At 38.3% G+C, this 22,944-nt stretch overlaps 1 protein-coding gene across 1 annotated transcript in view; it reads left to right on the forward strand.

The window, feature by feature from the left end:
• Window positions 1-3,580, forward strand: part of LOC101862174 (inhibitor of growth protein 1) — a 7,602-nt gene extending 4,022 nt beyond the window's left edge. Inside the window, exons 2-4 of the mRNA XM_005095300.3 lie at window positions 788-991; window positions 1,591-1,739; window positions 3,128-3,580. Coding sequence (XP_005095357.1) covers window positions 788-991; window positions 1,591-1,739; window positions 3,128-3,412 — 638 coding nt within the window. The 3' untranslated portion in view covers window positions 3,413-3,580. The remainder of the gene's footprint in view (window positions 1-787; window positions 992-1,590; window positions 1,740-3,127) is intronic.
• Window positions 3,581-22,944: the final 19,364 nt, after the last annotated feature.

Below are 22,944 nucleotides of genomic sequence, written 5' to 3' on the forward strand. Positions count from 1 at the left end.
CCTGTTGCTGACTGTAAACACTACATCTGTAGCTTAGATTTGCATTTTGACTTTTATTTAGGGTTTTGCAAGGGTATTAGCGGTGGATAAAAGTAAAGTAAAAGCAATTTTACTGATCCAGTTTTCCAGGGTGCTGAATCATTCACAGTATTTTCAGATGATGGGAAATAAGGGGTTGGAGTGGCTTTGCCTATATGACATTCCTCAATTTAGTCTCAGTCACAGAAGCCATTAATACTACTCATTTTCAATTACGTTAAACTGTGCAAAGAAATATTTTATTTAAATGTTATATCTGCAAAAGAGTGACGAGTGGTTTTTTAAAACTCTTTAAGCCTGAGTTTTTTCTACCGTTTCCCGGAGTTTTTTTCTACAGTCACCTAAACCCAGTGCACTATGTCTCATTATAACCACAAAAGCTTGCCTCTAATTTCTATATAGCGGAAACAAAGGCTTAGTCATTACTAAATGCTTGGTTTGGGAATAGTTCTGAAAAATAAGCAAAAACTAGCACTAAATAAAATGAAACAGTTGTCACTAGTACTGGACACTCCCAGCGTCCGGTGGGGTTCAGAGTTAATAAAGAGTCAATGAAGTGAAAACCAAAAGCTTTCAATTGTTCATAAATTCCAGGAAATTTATTCATAGGTCTGACAGTCAGGTTGTTCAGTGATGAGCCCTCTTGTTCGAACAGTTGAGACAATGAAAAAAAAACCATGTAATTATTCTTATTATCAAGCTAATTGTAAATAAAAATGACTGAATTTTTTTCTTTTCTTTTCCCCAGCTATCTTGGATGAAATTCAGCAATTGAGGGGCACTGTCACAACTGAGAGTGGATCTGCTTCATCAAAGAAATCTTGCCTTGCTTTACAAAGAGCTCTCATTCACTGTCAAGAAATAGGGGATGAAAAGATTGCTTTGGTACAGCTGATTTCAGATCTGATTGAAAACAGGTCCCGACAGCTTGATCAGGATAGGGAGCATTTGGGTGAGTTTGCCACTTTGGCTTATTAAATAATAGTAATAGTGATACGTTCGTTCATAACAATGATGTTGCAATAGTGTAAAAAGGATTAAGTTCCTTTCTTCGGCATAGCTGAAAATTATATTTGGAGACAAAGAAAACTGTTTAAAATGAAAAATGAGATATGAAAATTCTCATACATTTTTTATAACATTACTTTTTCTGTCATAGTTATGAACAACAAATAAGTGACCAAAAAAGTATCAATTATGTAAGATTACTTTGACAAGAAGTTCTTCAAAATGTAGCCTTAGTCTAAGTACAGCCAAGTGATAAATAAAAGACTACCTGAGCAATTATCTTACTAAGGCAGACTGATCATCATCATAGGACATGTTGTGAATAAATCACAGGTAATTTCTCCAGTCAGCAGTGTAAACATTCTTCTCAGGGGGATATTTTGATGAAGATTTGAAGTGATCAACTTTTTAATTATTCAATATGATGTCCTTGGGCGTAGAATTGGATGGATAATAGAGCGTAGGTATTCTGGTATTGGGGTAAACTGTTATATTTACAAGTTCTGTGTCTATAGATGTTGTTGGACTTGATTTGTTTTTCAGACCCCGGATCAACCAAAGAGCCAGAAATTGAAGAGGTTGTTGTTCCAAAGAAAGAAGCTGCCAAGGTGGAACCTGAAAAACCAGAGAAGAACAACGCTACTAAACGTCAACGGAGAACGAAGAATGATGGACAAGAGGAAGAAATTAAGGTTAGTGAGAAGGATGTAGTATTATGTCTGTTCTTGATTTCATTGATCTCTTTTCACTTATAAACCAGTTCATGATTTTTTTGTACCATTGATCCTTGAACACCTGTGAGAGGGTTTTTAAGAAATCACACTGACGTAGCAAGTACTGTTCTGTCACGACAAAGGGCGTCTGCTGCTTTTGCACTGTTTTGGTGAATATGTTATGAAACTGCAGAGATGCCAACCAGTACGATTTTACGTATTTTAGTACGATTTTTTGCTGAAAATACGCCAATACGACTTTTCATTTAAAAAATACGCATCCTGAAATGCGAAAAATACGAGATTCAGCTTGGGCGAGTAAACCTAATTATCTCAAGTCCCTCTTTTGTCAAAGGCATTCCTTTGTTAAAATAGTATCAGTTTCGCAGAACTGGAATATTTGAAAACCAAGTCCGATGTGGTCAGTAAGTCCATTTTTGCTGGTCGTGATCGTGATATTATTTTAATATTTGTTCAGCTTTTCCACGTCCGGAGAGTACGTTTCACTTTCACGCGGATAGGCAGCTATGGCGGCAGGCGGAAGCGCATGTGACACCGAGGCTTGATTGGGAAAAATCAAGAGCTACTTTCGCTTTCGTTACCACCAAGAAGTTTGCCAGCAGTTGTCTGATAGGCTAACACAATGTTTGTGGCATGCAGGTTGTGCGGTATAAACGCAATGTCGCCCTGCAAATAAAATGTATTAAATACTCAGACTCGTCGCTGTGCTGTCGCTTGTGAAAAAAAAAATTAAAGAAAATACAAACGTTGTCCGATTTTTAGATTGTCTGGCTCGCCATCGTGACCGGTCACTGAACCTGCGCGCATTCGCATTTATAAATAAATGCGGCATCGTGTGAGCAAAGACTGTCTTTGGTGGGAGTAATGGCGTTGCGAAGTATATGACTAAGGAATAGGAGAGGAGATTATTGATTTTTTGGGGGTTTAAGATACTATCGGGAGACAAAAACTTGGAAGCACCTTTCAGAATTTTGATTAGAGCTTTCTGCAAAGTGTGCGTTGGTGCAGGCCGTGTGCGGAATCGGGACTCCTCACATTTTGCAAGTCTGTGTTATTGAAATAAAGTGTTCGCGTTTCATTGGATGGATGATAGTAAATTATACCTACTTGGATGGGTGATAGTAAATTATACCTACGGTGTATGTTGTAGCTTTCTGTTCAAGACTGGCAGATTTTCAGTGTCACTGCATCTTGCCCTACTACAGTTGTTACAACTCTCACAGTGCACGGGTCTACTTGAGCCATTCAAGTTATTGCTTTTCTCTGAGTTTGAGCAATAATTTGAGTCTGTCAGTTCATAATATGAATCATGACACGGTGTTCTAAAGTTTACTTTTTGTTTGCAGGAAGAGAAAGAAAAGGTGCCAAAGAAAAAGAAGAAGCGGAAAACGGTCAAGAAAGAAACCAACCGAGGTGACTCTCCGCTGGACTTCCAGATTGACCCGAACGAGCCGACATATTGTTCTTGCAATAACGTCTCCTATGGGGAGATGATTGGCTGTGACAATGAAAAGTGCGTGATTGAGTGGTATCATTTCGGCTGCGTCGGCCTCCGCACAAAACCCAAGGGAAAATGGTATTGCCCTGACTGCAGGGGAGAAAAGTCCAATATCAAGCGGCCAGACAAGTAGGAAGACCTTCAAAATCCCCCCCCCCCGCCCCCCCACTCCAATTGTAATGAGGCCATTTATGCTGTAAAGATATGTAAATTTATATAAAGACTTATGTTGTATAGTACAACTGGAAGTTCTGGTCACATGAGGTGACCCATTCGCTGTTTGTTGAAATTTGTGAAGGAATAATATATAATGTGAGATTGTTTCATTTGGTGGGAGTGTTCCTTGTGAGAATGAAAACAAATCACTCGCCTTTTTCTCTTTTCCAATGGGGTTGCTATCTTTAAAGAAATTTCTAGAACTGTAGATGTTGTAGGTTTCTATTTTCTAGATTTTTTTTTTCATTTGTAGTATTATTTTAAAATTTTGTTTTGTGTACAGTCAAATATCATCAGTGTCATAAGCATAGCTGCCACTTTCCCGCTAAATAGCGGAAACTCCGCTTCATCTAGCTTTTCCCGCTACTTTCCTCCTTCCTCCGCTGGATCGCTCTCGGTCGCAAATTGCGATACTTTTTTACACGCGGAAAACACCGAACCGCGAGAGAGACGAAAACGCAGCTTGCGCATGTCCGCCCGTAGCTTTCTACTTCTGTTCTTCTAGGCCTAGCGCTAGTTTCACATTGTTTATTGTGGGGCGACAGTGTCAATGTTGATGGGGCATCGGGACGTTAGCGCACCGAGTTGTCATTGAAAACGGCGGAAATTCGAGAGAAATTGATGCAGAATGCAAAAATAAAAGGAGCTGGAATGAGAAAGAAGCAGCCGGTGTGCGACTTGAAAAGTTCATTAGAAAATTGAACAAGCTGCTTGCTGCACTTTGCGTTTGGTGCGATAAAGAAATCGCAGCCCGCAGCACTCTTGTACAATTGCGGTCCCGTTTGTTTACATGACGGCTAATGTGGCTGTTGAAGTGAATCTAGATCTAGATAATCTATCTCTAGATATAATCTAGATTTACACATATTAAGATATCTAGATTCTAGATCTAGATTGGAAAGCCTAGGCTATAATTTTAATTCAGGTTAGATCTACACACTACAGAGGGACTACTAAGTTAAGTGCAAACGGGACCGCAATTGTACAGGAGTGCTCAGTACAGCGGCAAAGGTGTTGCCTCCTTCATCCAATACTGCGCGCGTTCTACATCGATGTACAAGTTTAAAGTGAAAGAAATCTTTTTATAAGACACCAGCTTGCAACAAACACTGGATTTTTAGTCTCCAAGTCCAAACTGTGTCAAATTGACACAAATGCTTGTTAGTCTACTTTTAAATGCCTTTGTTGGTTTTTTTTGGTTTTTTGTTGGGTTTTTTTCAAATACATTTTAATTCAGTTGCCTATGGTTAACAAATATGACAGTTTTCCCTTCCAAAACCATAGGCTAGATTTTCCAGTATATTGCCTCTGGATCTCACTGGTTTTACCCCGGCTTTCGGAGAGCGCGCGTCCGCCTTCGCATGAATTTCCTCCTTTTTTGAAATTCCTGAGTGGCAGCTATGATAAGTGATCCACTTAAGTCCTGTTGCGTACTTTCTATACCAGAGACAAAAAACTAGTTTTTATTGTTTCGTTCCTATGAGGAATTATGAAAAGGAATAAAATTGTAAGCCTCGACTGTAGTATTTAACTGCATTTTGGTGGTTTTGAAAGGTGCATCTTTGATAGAGCTTTGGGAAGGTGTAAAAATAAAAAATTCTCAAAATTTCGACTTTTGTGGACTGCTTGTAACAGTGACGGTATGTTCTGGAAATTTTCTTGGTCAAGGTAACAACAATTTTTTTTCTGTTTTCTATAACTCAATATCTCGCTATGCCAGTACAGTTCTCAGTTCTCCTGCCTGTCTCAACACCTCAGATGTAACATAATAAATATTTGAATCTAAGTTGGTACTCTCCTTTATTAAGCGTCTAGTTTCCCAGGCTTTGTTTGACCTGTAGCATAAGTGATTGAGTTGTCCAAGGATTATGTTGACAGGCAATGCAGCTCTCTGTTTCCCTTATCTCATTGAAGACATTTCTCATTACCGTATATCAGTCGGATGAACTACTTGTTGCAAGGGCACTTCTGCACGTGTTGCCAGGGCATCTCTCAGATTTCCCCAAACACTTTGACATGACCAGGCTCTCAGGCTTATTTTGCGTTTGTTAACCCTTTTGTGATGGGTTTTTTTTTTTCATTTTATACTGTGCACAATTTTTGCTAGCCAGGACAGAATGGTTTCTTTCTTTTTGCAGTTCCCTTCAAAATTAAATATTTACAGATTATGAATCTTACTTTAGTTTTTTTTAAAAAATTCTTTTCAAAGCTATTGTAGACCATCATAATATCCTTTATGGTGTATGTCTTATTGTCCATATCATTGATAAAATCACCTGATTCTAGGACATACATTGTACTTGAGGACGGCATCCTGGTCAGGATGTTTGACATTTGGGGTATCGGAGCTGTCACTTATGGGTTTATTTTTAAGTGCTGTGGGATCAAATGAAATCATTTGTCTATGTTGAAGCAAGTGGAAGAATAGACTGATATATAGTGTATGCCAGTAAGTGTATGTGTATGACTGGGACTTTGAAATGTTGCAAACAAAGGGAATTGTGAGTGTTGCTGCCTTTGATTGTTCTGTGTCATTCTGCCCTCAGCTTATTTTGATGTGTGATTAGTAGTGTGGAGATACTTGTATGTATGTGTTATCTTCATCAGTACGTTGAATGGTATGACTGAAATGATTGTTGGTGTGATGATTTTTACTGGATTATTTTGGAGTTATAAAAAATGAAATACTTCTGTACAAGATGTTTGCTTTCTGAGCAGAGGACTCTCCTGAAGGTTCATGAATGTCTTCTTCTTTCTGATTGTTTTGTAACGATTTCATGAATGTGAATACATCCATGAAATTTTAGGAAAAACGTAAAGATTTATATTTACAAAGTTGTCACTGAAAACTTTCATAGGTATATCTGATTTGTCCATCTTCGTATCCGTTTTTTTTGGTCTGGTCATCTGTGGGCTACACTTTCAGTTACAAATGCTCATCTTTGGCAAGTCAAAAACCACATTGAATGAGCACAGGCATTTTTGCTGTAGGTAGGTGCTTTTTCTCATCTGGGTCTTTCATCCAGTTTTTGGTTGGACCCCGGGGCGGCGACACTGACTGAAGTGTCTTAAGGCCATTCCCTAAGGGGGGACATTTCTCATAGAATTGTAAATGGGCTGATCCAACAATGTCGTGCTTATAACTGTGCCTGAACTACAACAGGGAACTGCTGCTTTTTTTTTTTAAAATCCCTACTATCGTCATTTTCCTCTACCTCTTTTGTATGTTTGTCACACTCTTGTGACCCGCTATTTCCGGGGTGCCTTGATAGTCGAAGCAGACTTTGTGCTGCTGAAGCTAGAGAGGTGAGCAGAGTAAATCTGATTCCCTGTAAGGACATCCACCCCTTGGCGCTCATATGATCTTATTATGCAGTTGCGAGCGACGTAAAACCTCTACTAAAACAAAAAGAGTTTTTGGTCGGGCGCGATAAATTAAGTGCTCTCAGCGCTGTGTTAAAACAAAATGTTTTTTTTTTTACCTCTCTTCGTCATGTGTTCTTTTGTTGGCCTCTCTTCCTTTTGTCGTTATTAGGCTCAGCTTCTTTTCTTTCTGTGTGTTATTTCTGTCCTTTTATCTTAACTGTTCTGTATCATAAATAGCCGTTTTTTGTTGTTGTCAATGCACTCCTGTTCAACTTTAACTATAACTACTTTTTTCTGGTGCTAAATGTGCTCCATGGTGTTGTCCTCTCCCGTTGAAGCAAGCCATGTGAACAGTGGTAACCTATTTTGGCTTTGATCATCTCATAAAGTCAAAATTGTCTTGGGCGGCAACTCGTTGTCAAGGAGAATATTGGTTGTCTAAGACAGGTAGATGTCTTGGACAATGTCATTATAATGTTTATAAAAAACACAAGGGGGGGGATGGGAAGTGATCATTTATACAGCTGAATGATATAGGATAAAGAACTTAATGATCTCAGTTAGGCCGTTATAAGTTAACGAAGAGCTCAAGGTCATACAGATGGACAGGGTTGTTGCTTATGTGCGTTTTTCTTTTAAGTCTTAGTCTGCGGACTTGAAATACTTGTGACAGTGAGGTGAATGTGGTTTCCGAGTTCATGCTCTACATGGTGTCTTTGTGTGTGGGGGAAATTAAAGGCTCTGGGTTTTTTATTTCCTTTTTATCACATAGTGTATTGTGTTTAAAATAATATTTTTTAATGGACGATTGTTTTTTGACTGTCCATGTCAATGCAATCATACAAACTCATACAATCTTCTTATTTCTCTTGTGCTGGTCAATTGAATGTGTTGCCCAGATCCTTGTGAGTATGCAGGTGGTTGCAGAGGAGTGTATGGTTGGCATGTGCTCTGATGTGGTTTTCTTCTTCTTTCTTATCAAACAAATCTGTCATCCTTATCTCTCCTCCTTGTTTTTCTTTGCATGTTACTTTCTAGTAACACCTCAAATCTTCAGCATTTACATGACCTATTTGTGTTGCAAATGCTGTAAAACTCTTACTAAAACTGGATTTGGAGAGGAGTGAGAGTTAATTTTAGATTGCATGAAAGGATCTGGGATATATGCTGTTGTTATGATTACTGTTTGTTGAAAATTGCACAAAGTCTAAAAAATTATCTACATGCAGTTTATAGTTTATAGTCATTTTATCATAACGGACCTGCCAGGTACTCTGATAAAATTGAAGCTCTAAGATAGAATGGTAGCTTTCCATTTTTGGTTGGTTTTTTTTGCCTTTTGAACTCCGATCAGGTGTGCACAGAGTCTATTTTGTTTTGTTTCTTGACTATAGTTTACGTCTGGTCGTACTGGTATGTAACTTATCATAAATATGATATGATAACATCTTTTTATTTTCATCAATTCGTGTGTATTTGTGATACACTACACCTTTGTCGTGGTCAGTTAGTTACATAATCTTAATATACTAGGGTTCTTGTTTTCCACAAATTTATCTAGTTTTTGGAAGAATCAGAAGAGAGCTCCTATTTTCAATCTTGGAGTGGTTGGCAGGTCGGCTATAGCTTATGTGTATTTTTCTGGGAGTGTGATTACAAAAGGGTTGTTTATCCATGGGCATACTTAACACATGTGTTGCTTGATTGAGTAATATGTTGAAGGCGAAGGTATTGAAAAGATTTTTGATAAATGTTGTTATGTTTATTTATAAGATTTTCCCCATTGATGCTTTGTGAATGTAATCTTTTGTAGTCACGTGATGAGCAAATATTATAATTTGTACAAAAAATGGTAAATGCACTGTATGTTCAGTCAGTGTCAGAGTGCTAAGTCAGGGAAATTGTTATCTTTGTTGTGATTGGTTGTACGTGAGCCTGGGAAGCAGCTTTAGTTGGATTTTTAATACATGGGTGGTCTTGTGGTTAGGGCGGTTTTTGTTTGCTCACTGCCGAAGGTCTTGGGTTTGAATCCCATCACAGACCTGACGTTGAGTTCTTGGGAGAGGCATTTGACATAGAATTTTATTTACTTTACCCAGGTGGGAATGGGTACGTGGTTATACTGAAAGTTATAGACAGCGAAAAATCTTGTCAGATTTTTAGTGTTTGAGGGTGTGTAGGGGTAATAATAGCTGTAAAGTGTGTTGAGCATGGATGCATAATATATAAGTACTATTATTATTATTATAATTAACCCTTTGAGGACAAGTCATGCTAAGACTCCAGGTGAAAAAACAAACAAACCCAGCCTGTATATACTAAATGATCAAAGTTATGTCGAAAGAGGTTGGGGGAGGGGGAGCATGAAACATCTGAGCTTTTGACTGATGTATCACAATGAGAAATACAGTTTTGTGAGAAATGATACAGTCTCCCTCTCTGAGAAATGATACACAGTTTCTCTTTTTCTGTCTCACAGAGGTCTGTCTGTCTGTCACTCTCTCTCTTTCTCTCCCCCCCTCCCTTTCTCTATTTCCCCCCCCCCCTTTTTTTTTTTCCCCCCCCCCCCCCCCCCCTCTCTGTCTGTCTTTCTCTGTCTCTCCCCCCCCCCTCTCTCTCTCTGTCTCTCTCTCCTTTTCTCTCTCTCTGGTATGATGTTTTGCTTCTGCATCTTGTGCAAGAATCATTACATGTCCCTGACATGTGTTTTTGACTCAGACGTTTATAATTAATGTTTGTCCCAACATGTACCATGAAATCTGATCTCTTTATAGTGTAGGCTACAATGAGCAGCTTATCTTGCTCACTGTTGAAAGTTGTAGAGGGTTCCAATCATCTTACTGTATTTGTCATATTGGCACAGGTGTGGGTCAGCTTTTTTCAGAAAGATTTTAATGAAATGCTTCCCTTGAAATACAGATGAAATTGTCCAAGATGGCCACCCATTGTTGAAAAGACTAGTGGTTGTCTTAGACAGTGTCACTATAGTATGGGGGGGGGGGGGACTGGTTGTTTGTGCAGGTGATTATCGTGGACAGGTCGCTGTCAGAGCGGGTTCAACTGTATTATGTTATAGTAATAGATCATTGAAATGCTGCTCTGGAAATTGTTCGAAAAGCTTTAGCCGTGCAAATACTACTGAAGTTCGTTATCACTTCAAAATATTCTTGATATGTTACTTTTTACAAAAAGTTACATATTTTGTGGCAGTTTGTCTCCGGCAACCAGATGTAATATTGAGGTGGCAAACCTTTTCAGTAACTTCCAAAAAGTTATTTTTGCAACAACATTCTCAGGAGCTATATATATATACAACAAAACAAGAACAGTCGAACCTGCTCTCTAACGACTGCCTGATTAAGACAATGACCTGTACAAAAGGCCACTTTCCATTTCCTCATTGGCTTTTTTTTTTTTTACATTATTGAGGCACTGTGTAAGACAGCCACCTGTCATGTGTAATAGGGCCACTTTTCTCCTCGACATTGGTGGCCATCCGAGACAATTTATACTGTATTGTGTAAATTTGCGTTGTTTTTCTTATACATATGTAACTGTGACTAAGAGTAGATTTAATATTCTAAATACTACTCACCATCCACAATGAAACTTCTGTTCATCTTGGATGTACGGCTGTAACATACCCAGCCGCTAGGTTTAAGACCTATGTCGATATTTCTCTAAATCAGAGTGTGCGGGTGTGAAACACCCAGTCACTTCGAATAAGACATAAAATATGTCACTGCGGAAAGGGTTAAAAAATGCTCAATGTTGGCAGTATATTGCAGACTGCGCTGACTGTGTTTCCTTGCTGAGTCCAATTGGGTCCCTTTTCTAGAACATTTGATTTTTAAAAACCTCCAAAAAGTTATAAAAATGTTTTTCCTTCTTTATCGTGAATAGTTGTAGTAGAGTTTTGAAAAAAACATCTTATAATGTTATGGGACAATGCAGTCACTTTGAAGACTTATTTGTGTTGAGATGCCACTTTCTAGCAACATTGAAAAGGGAACACCCAGGAATTCTTTTTTTGCGTGTGTGGGTGCGTGTTGCTGTTGTGTATGTGTATTAAGTTAGTGAGAAATGTGCATGGCATGCTGTGTCTTGTCCTTTGGGGTTGTTCAAAGGCTGTTTTCCTTGTCACTTGATTAGTTACAAATTAAGAGTATTTGAGAGCAGTGCAATTTCACTCGTTGTGTTTGTTGTTGCCAATGGAGGAGATGGATGGATCATCTCTTGGGAAGGGGTGGGAGAGGGTGTATGATGGATGAACAATCTCTTGGGGCGGGTGTAAGATGGATGGAAGATCTGTAGGAATGGGTGTAGTTAGGATGAATTATCTCTTGGGGAGGGAGGGTTACGACGGATGAATTATCTCTTGAGGTGGTTTTGCGAAGCGTGAATTATTTCTTGAGACGGATGTTTGCTGACGTGTCGTTTCTTTTTTTTTTTTTTTAAATCATTCATTATTTTGTACGGGCCATCATGTGTTCCTGAGACATATGTTTGTCGGATTCAGTCTCGTACCTATTTTAAAATGCTCACATGACATGTTGGAATACCGCTGGTATTGTTAAATAGCCAGGGCTGTTCCTCCTCTATGGTATGAGTGATTGCAAGAGCGTTTCTCGGATTTCTGAGGGTAAGACTGTACGTCTTCCAGTGTGTGTGGGAGAGTCTTGTGGTGGTGTATGTTAACAAATAACTATGTTTATGTATGACATGAATGTATGTAAATAAATGTACATGTATGCAAATAGATCGTGTTCTTCAGTTGAAATTTTTGTGTAGCCAGTGGGAAAGGGAGGTGTACCTCTCAGACAGTGACACCGACATACACACACTCTTATAATTATACACACTCAAAAATACTTCAAGCATGTGCACCTCCCCCCGGGGCAGTGCCACTGACTGAAGTGTCTTTAAGCCATTCCCAAAGGGGGGACATTTCTCTTTCAAGCATAGTAGAATTGTAAATGGGCTGACTCATGTCACGCTCATAACTGTGCCTGATCTACAACAGGGAACTGCTGCTTTTTCTTTCCTGATCCTTACTATTGTCATTTTCCTCTACTTCTTTTGTACGTTTGTCACTCTCTTGTGACCTGCTATTTTGGGGAGCCTTGATAGTCGAAGCAGACCTTGTGCTGTTGAAGCTAGAGAGGTGAGCAGTCTTTGTCCAATTCCCTGTAAAGACTTCTCTGTTGACACCCACCCCTTGGCGCTCATATGACCTTACGCAGTTGCGAGCGCCGTAAAGCCCTCTACTTTAAAAAAAAAAAAAAGCATGTGCACAAACATACGCAGCACAGACATACTCACTAACAGACTAGCCACATGGTCACAAAACATCTCATTGCAAGAATTAACGATAATGAACTTCTCATGCAAAAAAAAAAAAATGTTTTATTTCTCCTTTATGCATTCAACATAGGGACTTCAGCACATCTACAAGTTAAGCCTCAGATGTTACTAACATGGTCTTGGTGAGACCATAAAATTTGAAAGAAAAGGCAATATGATGTCTATAATAGTAAGCATTGAGGAGTAACATCCATTAGTTAGATTAATACAGCACATTGCAATTCACAAACTGTCAGTCACGGTGTCATTCCACAATTCCCGAATCTATTTCTTTGAGGTTCCCAGATAGAGTGTCATTCGAATAAAAACATCAAGCAGCATTTATACAAATTTATAGAATTTCACACCGTTTTGTTATTTCTATCCCAGTTTTAAAATTGACAAAAGTGTTCAAGTTGATTTAGGCCCGCTCTTTCTCTTGTTATTTTCTCAAAACTTCCACAAAAAAAAATCTTCGTGCTTGTGGAATGACATATACGAAATGTAGCCATCTGATTGACATTTCAAGTTAAAAAAAAAAGAAAATAAATTCCTTTCTGTGGCATTTAAATGTCCAAATCTTTTCTTCTGCATAATCTCAGTAACATTATCACGGACACGACATGTATATATTATCTAATTGAGTCATCAAGAGAAATTATGAGGTCTATCTAACATCAACAAATGCATAACTTTAGAGTTGAACATATTTCCAGAGAGCAATAATTTACTCTTTACATTACAATGGCTGGATGCTAAACTCTGACAAATGCCATTAGGAAAATTGGTGTTTGTTGGAGTCATGCACCCAGCCATCCATATTTATAAACTGCGACTGGCACAGAAAAGCAACTTTGGTTAACATCTAAATAAACTGACAACCTATTGTAACCTACTTTAGCAAGTGACAAACCCAGTAGATAACAGTGGTGGTAAGTACAGCCCAAACTGTTCTTCTCTATAGGTTATGCTTTATACAGAGAGCAGCATAATATTCTACTCTTTTATTTTTTTTTTGGTAAGTGTTTTACGGTGCTCGCAACTACATGAGGTCATATGAGCACGCGGGACACACCTAATACTTTTAGTTGGTCGGAAATTTTGAATTTTGCACTGGTGGCGGCCGAAGCCTACTCTTATCAATTTTAGACCACCAAGGAATCTTTAACGTGCGCAACTTGCACACGAGCCCTCCGAGATTTTTCGCCCTTGTCCGAGAAGGCTATCTGTAGATCTTTCCTACCAGAAGATCAGGGGTGTGGCAGAGAGACAGCTGTAAGGAGTCAAGGAGTAGCAGTAGAAAGAGTCCGGAGCCCAGAGGAGGGGGCAAAGGAGGTGAGGGGGTGGGGAGAAAAAGCAGACGACAGAATTATTGCCAGAGAGCAGGAAAAAAGGTGAAAGGAGACAATTTTAGAGAAGAACATTTTTCGGTTGCTACCCGGATTCGAACCTGGGACCTTTGAATGAGAGGCCAACACCTTAACCTCTAGGCCACGAGAGCAACATAATATTCTACTCTGTAAACCAAAACGATGCTTATGCCATAGAGTGAGTACATATATTAATTTTGGATAGGGCATACTGTTACTGTTTTAAGTTTAGTGAACTACAGAGGCCAAAATCTTCTCGAAGGCTGGATTTTCTTTTGTTTCGGAGCATTTTAAGTTAAGAAAGGTTGTTCACTGCTGATTTTCAGATTATCCATATTCAGTTTAAGGTGAACAAACATGATATTATTAATAAATATTGCCATAGAAATATTACTTGGCTGTATGAACATGAAGGGTAGGGGATGCTGTTACCACTTTTTGTACACGTAGTTGACTATGGTAGTAGTGCAAGTACATGTAACATGGATTGCACTTCTATAAAGTTCAACGTGCAGGTAAAAAGCAACTTTTCCATCAATGTAAAGATATTCTTCTGTCTTATGATATGTTCCTCAGGACATTAACAGTTTGTGAATGATGAGCTGATCACCAAACAATTATGTCATGTTGGTTGTGGTGCTGAGGTAAATGTCAGACTTTCACCTAGAAAAAATAAAAGTAGCACAGCAACAAAATTTTGAAAACAATTTCTTGACATCAAATTAATAAAAATGTGGGAAAAAAACCCAAACAGAAAAGAACATATTATGTAGGAATAAAACAGAGAAAAAAGTCATAGGAAGTAGCTGTAAGCACATTATGTATGCAGGCTGATCAGCATAAGTGAGACATTTGGGAATGCCCATTACAGCACTCAGAAAAGATACAACAAGTTTTGACTGTGTAGTTTAGTAAAGTGATCTGTCCAAAATGTTCACCTGGCAAGAACTTTTTTTCATGAAAAGGGGTGGCTATCTTGGACAATTCAGTATTTACACAATTTTGAGTCGTGGAATTTTTTCATTTTCGAGTCAAAAGAAGCACATTGATATAATAACTGTCATTTAGTTTTAGCATAATTTAGCACAAGGAAAAAGTAAGGCAAACAAAAGAGACAGAGGGACAGAAAAGAAGTAGAACCCTTTAACCACCCGCATTTACATCATTCAAAAGTAGAACATCTGGCTTGTGTCTGTCCAGCACAGACTGCAGAGGGCAATGTAGCTGGAATTCTTTCCCCACACTTTCTTTCTCATCCTGTCTGTGAGATAGAAATGGTTTAGTCACTGCCTTTATGATTTTCAAAGAAAGAAAAAAAAATGAACGTAGGTGTTTTTACGACCCCACTGACACAATCTAGATCATTTTGAAGTATTGAAGACAGACTTCTGACTCTGGCTGTTAGGGTTAACACTGGCTGGGAGGGATTCAACATCACAGCAAAAACCAAGATGCTTTATAAAAATTCTCCCCATTGAAGAATCAAACTTGTATCTCCTGAGCGCGACAGTGAAGTATCTAACCACTACAACTACACAGACACTGGTTTTAAAGAAAGACAAAAGTTTAAGCCTAACGACCAAAATGTTGGAACATTCCCCAGAACAACAGGATGAAGAGAGAGGAGTGTTTGTTTTAGTAAGAGTTTTACGGCACTTGCAACACAATTAGGTCATATAAGTGCCAAAGATTAAAGGCGTTACAAAATAGTAACAAACACAAAAGAGGAGAAGGAAAGCACATGCCAACAGCCTACGAATGGAGTGTCCAATGTTATGTCATGTTAGTTCAACAAGGAGAATCTGCCAAGATGAAAGACGCACAAAGGAATGCAAGGAAAAGAACTCTTGATGGTGACAATAATGGTGAGAATGCAAAGGAAAGAACTCTTGATAAAGACAAACGGCAAAATGCAACAAGACGCATCAGTCAAAAGTTCTTTTCACCGGGAAGATAAAAAAATCCCCCAAAAACATATACATGTCCCATACATAATAGAACTAGAGGAAAATTCACAGCCAATTGATATTTTCGAATGTTTCAGGAATCTTAGTTAGAGCACACTTTTGAGCAAACAATGTAAAAACAGTGATCAAAATTAATGTCAGAGCACCAAAGCACCTACCAATCAGCCACCATTTTGTAAAGAAAAAACTAGCACAAAAGAAATACGGAAAAAAAGAAGGTGGAACAGATCACATTGTAGTGCCCACTTACCACTAACAAAATGCCACATGAATATGTTTCAGGTTTTTGTCAGGGTCTTTTTTCATAATAACATGTTACTTTATGTGGAAACAAGCTCGCTTTGCAAATTCTTAAATTCTTCTACTTTATCGACCAGCTCCAAATGTATTATCTGATGGGGGGATTCAACTGAATGTTCAGCAACGTACTGGGAGACAAAATACAATTTTGGAACAGAAACATGAACATTACAATCTCTAAAAAAAAACCCCCAACAACTAACTATTCTCCCATTGTCTCAAACAGATAGAAAACCACCTATCTTTTTTTTTTTTCATAGGGCATAAGTGACAAAAGTAAGTCCTGTGAACTACATCCCAGTGAAACAGCAAATTTCTCTCACATGCCAAAGTCTGAATAACTACCAAAAACATTCAGAGGAAGTTACAAAATAAAAGGCGCATCGTGTAAATGCTGTTACCCTTTTCTATCACATAGGCAATCTCCTGTCTCTTCCATAAGAGTTCTTCACATCTTCTGCCTCATTCCTTAATAGTTCCTACCCATCCAAAGTGCAGAGTACAAAACCTTTGTCCCCCCATACCAGGATGCAGATGGTACATCGTTAGTATACCTGTATCTCAACAAAAATACCCCAATCATTACAGAATTTCCAGAGCATTGAGAAAATTAAATGTGACAACCGGGTAATCACCAAAATAGAATTAGAATCAGAACTAGAGCCATTAGATCTAGCACATTCATCACCCAAATCCTCGTCATGGTGTCAGTGTGAAACACACTCATGCTAGGTCTGCTAGATATTTAAAAAAGAAATTCACTCCAGTTGTTATAAACAAATTTTTGCGCCTAAAAGGGATCATAAATAGTGACCATAATCAATTTTCCGATTTACTGGTAAAATTACAGCTCTTATAATCACATAAACAGTATTGAAAGAAACCTTCCTTTCATTTCTCACAAAAAAATGTAGGGAAGAAACGGGATTCAGACTATCATTTTCTAACAGTAGTTGGATATCCTAATTCCGAACTCGATTACAAAAATAACAACTAGATTTTCATTTGAAAAACCGACTGAACAGAGTTTTTTAAAAGTACATCAGAAGAAACAATAAAAAAGATGACTCAACACAGTGAAGAATATCAATTATGGGTACAAGTATATTCTTCCACACACTGCTATTGGCAATTTCAGACACTTCAAGTACACATTGACCTAATCAGCTTTATGCGTCACTGACACAGGACATAGGGTGTAGGTTTGTACACAAGAGTGCCAGCTCTGTATTATTATTATATGACAAAAGATTCTCCACTTCTTTTACTAGTACTGAAGAAATATCACATTATTACAAGACACAGCATTGCATTCATACTGCATGTCTGATAAAGAATATTATGACAGCAATACAATCTTCCACACAATAAAACTTAGAGAATTATGACTAAGCTTCTGAACCTTTAGAAGCTGTTTGGGAGATCAAGTTAATTACTGGGTACAATAGAACATCCTTGGCAAGCTGTTCATCGGTTTTAAGTCCAGAAAGCAACATTTTTCACCAAAAAAAAAAATACTGTTTCATTCTTTTAAAAACAGTACCTCAGCATTAGGTATCTTGTTCTGCATCTTTCAGCATTTAAGATTTAAATTTAATAATAAATCATTTAAATTTGAACAAAATGTTGCTCGAGCACATGCAGCAATTACCCCCAAAAAATGTCAAAATCTTGGGCTTAGTACATGATCTGAACAGCAGACTGACAATATAAAACAAGAGCAAATTGTTAAATCATGCTTTTGTTCCAACATCTCACAACAAATCAGCAGGGAATGTGCACACAATTCATGAATTATGAAAGATCAGTCAGCAGAGTACAGAGAAAACAACAAACACATTAGAGCATGTGGAAAGTTAGACTGCCATCAGAGAGTGAGGTAACTTGTGGGACCAGGAGGATCATATATTTGAAAAAAACAAAAAAACAACCAACAACAAAGAAACAAGCACAATTTCGACAATTTCTTCTGCTACCATTTCAGGATTATTCAGAATGAAACTGCAGTTTGCCTGAAATATAACAGGGAGTGCTTATTTAGGCCACATATGGCCTAAATAAGGTAAGGGAGGGGGGTTTAGCTTATTTAGGCCACAGTGGACTGTGGCCTAAATAAGGTAAGGGAGGGGGGTTTAGCTTATTTAGGCCACACATGTTCAAACTACCCTTTTCAGGCAACTGAGTTCATTCCACTTTCATAATGGTGCACCTTTCTCATTTAGTATGGTTTTGCCTCAGTGTACAACTTATAAATCATAACCATAATGAATATTGTAAAGAACAAAGCACAATACGCAAAATTTTGCTCAATTCCAATGGTTTGAATGAGGGCCGGATTTTTCCTTCATGGAGGGGCAAAAGCTAGGCTACCATTTTGGCACACTTTGGTCAAGTGAAAAGGTCAAATCCTCCGAATGGACTTTCGGGTTAAATTTGGGGTATAAAAAGTGTGTATACTACGTGGCTGAGTCAAAGTTACACTATCTTTGCCTGAGTGACACTCTCTCGTACTGTCTCGTAGTAGTACATGTAGGCTAGTAGGCCTAGTAGTAGTAGTAGCAAAGATCGTGTAGAGAATATTTGGTAGTAGATTCTATCTAGTAGGCAGTTTAGTGAACGTGCTCGCGGCAGGGCGAATCGGCCTCGATAAGCCCCGTAGACTTTTGTGATCGGCCACGAAGCCTCGTGTTTTGATGGGTCTAGATCTAGATCTAGATCTAAACAACTCAGTGCTATTCGCACTGCCACATCCGACAGGTCTAGATCTACATCTTCTTAAAAGGAAAAGAAAGATCATCAAAATGGTTGAATTCGCATGAAAATCGATTAGGTAGAACTAGAACTATTAAAACTTGCTTCTGAAAACAAGGCAATTTTTATACGAAGGCCATTTTTATAACTCGATGAAATAAAAACTACTGACTGTGTACTGTGTTATTCTGTATAAAAATAAATTATGAAACTTCAGGACGTAGATCTATTATTATTTACCAGCATCTTTTGACGCCTGAGCTGTAGAGGTTGAAGTTTTCACAACACTAATAGATCTAGTAATAGGGTTAGGTAATACGGCTTTCCGTAAAAAATGCATAGATCTACAAAAGCCGACCACCGAATCGACCGGGCGCCTCGGACTCCCCTGCACTCTGATTCAATATTATATTTAAACAAAAATGCTAATCAATGAAAATTGCAAATTGATAATAATAGTATAGTCCTGTAGAGGATAGGTGGACTCCGGGGTCTGCATAGCGAAATACTAGGTTTTAGGATGTGGACCCCGGAGTCACCGTAGTGAAATAAGATTTGGTTTAAGTAAGGATTGGTACTAGGTTTTAGGACAGGTGGACCCTGGGTCACCGCAGTGAAATAAGTAGGTTTCTTTAAAGATTGGTGGAACCCGGAGTCACCAAGGCCATAGAGGATTAAGAAGGTTTAATTAAGGATTGGTGGACCCCCGGGAAACCTTGATTAAACCTACTTATTTTACTACGGTGACCGCAGGATCCACCTATTCTAAAACCTAACTAGTGTTTCGTTAGGTAGACCCTGGGGTTCACCTTAAACCTACCTATTTCACTACGTTGACTCCAGGGTCCACCAATCCTTAAAATTAAACCTAGATCTATCTACATGTACTTATTTCACTACATTGACCCCAGGGTCCACCAATCCTTAATTAAACCTAGATCTACTGATTTCACTACATAGACCCCGTGGTCCTCCAATCCTTAATTAAACCTATATCTACTTATAATTTCACTACTTTGACCACGGGCTCCGCCAGTCCTATTATAAAATAAACTTAGATCTACTTATTACATTATGTTGACCCCGGGGTCCACCGATCCTTAGTTAAACCTAGATCTACTTATTTCACTACGCTGACTCCGGGGTTCACATCCTAAAACCTAACATTTTGTTAGGTAGACCCCGGGGTCCACCTATCCTTTTGGCTAGATAGACCCCGTAGTCCGCCTATCCACTTTCTTGATAATAACTGAAAACAATACATGCCAGTTGTCATTTATAGTGAAGAAAAATGAGGGGAAAAAATATAATTAGGTAGACTTTAATTTGTCCAAAAAATTGCAAGTGCAAGTGAAGATCATAAAATAATTTTGTTATTTTCTGGTCACCTTTCCAAGGACCTTAAATTGATTCTACATCACATGTCATGTACGATACGGCTGTGAAGGAAAATGGATGTGAAGAGTTTTAAAGAGATAATAATGTAACTTGTAAAGAAACCAATGCTTTACATTGGTTTGGTTATTTTGACTACATATGTGGCCTAAATAAGGTAAGGGAGGGGGGTTTAGCTTATTTAGGCCACAGGTGTGGCCTAAATAAGGTAAAGGAGGGGGGTTTAGCTTATTCAGGCCACAGGTGTGGCCTACATAAGGTAAAGGAGGGGGGGTTTAGCTTATTTAGGCCACCTGTGGCCCATATTTAGGCCATATGTGGCCTAAATAAGGTCACCCAATATAATATGTGTCCTTGAAAACACATCACAGCTTATCATGTGCTAGTTTGTGTAAAAGAATAATTACTGTTTCTCTCAAGTGTGCTGTCTCTCCTTTAAAGCTTATTGTCAGGCAGTTGTCGAAATGTATTACACTCATAATTTTGAAATGTATTTTTTCATTGCAGTTTCTTAATCGGTGATACCGGTTACACGAATTCAAGATATATTTCGTCAAAATTCAAAATCTAAAGTTTTAAAAAGCAAGAAAAGATACATAAAGTAGGTACAATTGTTAAAAGAATTAAGTCTTTTTTTCTCTCTTCTAAAAACTTTTGCTTTCTTGGCTTTGTACATTTGAAACCTTTGCCAGAGATATCAAGGAAGTTGAGATCTGAAGGGAGGGATGTAGTTCTTAAGCAATCTACTTCCTCTATGCCTGCCACCCACACAAAGCTGTATCAAGCATACTGTTTTTAGATCATCTGTCACACATTAGAGTACATGTACGCTACTCTAAAAAGGTATGGGTGGATGTGGTATTCTAACTTTCAGCAGACAGCATCATTTTTTAAACTTTATATTTTAGCCCAATAGTTTTACATCAGCAGATGTTCAGTTTTAGTAAGAGTTTTATGGCACTTGCAACATAAATAAAAATAGCTCTTACAAGTCCCAGAGATTTGAGGTGTTACCACAACATGCATAGAATAAGAGAAGAGATATGGACGATAGATCATTAGATGTTTGAAAGGAGAGAAGGAGCAAACTACACCAGAGCGTCTGCCAACCACCCATGCATCAGCAGACAAATCCGTACGTTAGTTTTAGTACAGAAAAGTACATCCACACAATAATGATCAAATAGTGCAGGGAAAGAATAAAACGTAGGACCTATCAGTGGTAGGCTGATCCTCTGACCATCTGCAAAGAATCCTTATTTGGTAGGCAAGAATGTAAGATGTGTCTGGAACTTATTACAATGATTCTTTACCCCTAACACACAGCATCCCTGTTCTGATATTGAGGAAAGTCATAACCCTGCGGGAAATGTGACAGACCAACATTCCGTTTGTTTTAGGTTAGTTGTAGTAAGGTGTTCGCAACTGCATAAGAAGGTCATATGAGCACCAAAGGGTGGATGTCAACAGAGAAGTCCAAACGGGGAATCAGGCTTACTCTGCTCACCTCTCTAGCCTCAACAGCACAAAGTCTGCTTCGACTGTCAAGGAACCCCTGAAATAGCAGTTCACAAGAGAGTGACAAACATACAAAAGAAGTAGAAAAAAAATGATGATAGTAAGGATGAGGAAAGAAAAAGCAGCAGTTCCCCCTATGTTGCTCCAGCACAATATGATGAGCATGACATTGATAAATCAGCCCATTTACAATTCTACTACTGTGCATAAGAACATGTTAATATCCCCCCTTTGGGAATGGCCTAAAGTCAACTTCAGTCAGTAGTAGTTCCCTGGTGGGGGGGGGGGAGGCTGGAAATGTGACAGACCATTCTGTTTCCCTTCACATGAGAACGATCAACAGTTACATTACACACTCCAGAAAAATGTGTTACACTTTCCCCCTTACAAAATCCAAAACTCAATTGCATGTAATTCTTCCAAATTTTCCAATCGTTTTATCAAGTTTGAAAGCAACCTGGCCATCCAGTGCGAAGCACTATTCAAAACTGTACCGTTACATTTCAGACCTGAAAATGAGAGCCCATGTGTAAACGTTTTTTTTTTGCTACCACAACAGACAAAGAAAAACGAGGGTACCAATTAAAAGGCCTGTGAACATTCAATGACAACTGAGGGAGTCCCAAAGAAACAATTCATTGGCAAAAAGAGAGAGAAAGGGAAAGGAAGAGAGGGACAGAGAGAGGGAGGGGGAGGAAGAGCTGCCTTGGCAAGTTAAGATATAATAGACAAATATAATTGCATACAGTATAACATTATATAAGCATATAATATATATATATATATATATATATATATAAAGTGCATGTCAAGCTTGCACAAGCCCAACTTATCCCCAATGAGCTTGTCACTTTTCATAATCTCTCAACTGGTAGAAACAAAATTTACATTTAACAGATCATAACATTAAATATTAACATATATTCTACATTACGAAAGATGAAAATTGGGGACACAGTCTCTCAAACAAGTTCAAAGTAACTTAGAGTTACAATACACAGATCAAAGGTAAAATGTAAAATATTTTCATACATGCATTCCGAGATGACAATTCTTATTTAAAAATCTATCAAGTCAACAAAAAGAAAAAACTCAGCACAACCACCCTACAACATACAGAACAGTAACAGCACATCTTATTTCATTATGAATTCTTTCAGAATGCGCAGCCAATAAATAACCATAAACTTTTCTTTCAAAATCTGATGTATAAGTAGCCTACAATACTCATGGATGCAGCTTGTCACGTCTTGTCTCAAGTTGAGCACAAACAAAGTGGGCCATTCCATGTTAAGTGTGCTATCATAGTGGTGCTATTTTAGAGTACACCAAAGTGTCTGGATACCTTTCGATTAATTTCAAATTAAGTTAAGGGTTGAAATGTAGAAGAAGGTTGCCTCTAACAAAACAAACATCCTCCCCCCCCAAAAAAAAAAACC

The sequence above is a fragment of the Aplysia californica genome, unplaced genomic scaffold, assembly GCF_000002075.1.
Source record: "Aplysia californica isolate F4 #8 unplaced genomic scaffold, AplCal3.0 scaffold00100, whole genome shotgun sequence".
NCBI classification, from domain to species: domain Eukaryota; kingdom Metazoa; phylum Mollusca; class Gastropoda; order Aplysiida; family Aplysiidae; genus Aplysia; species Aplysia californica.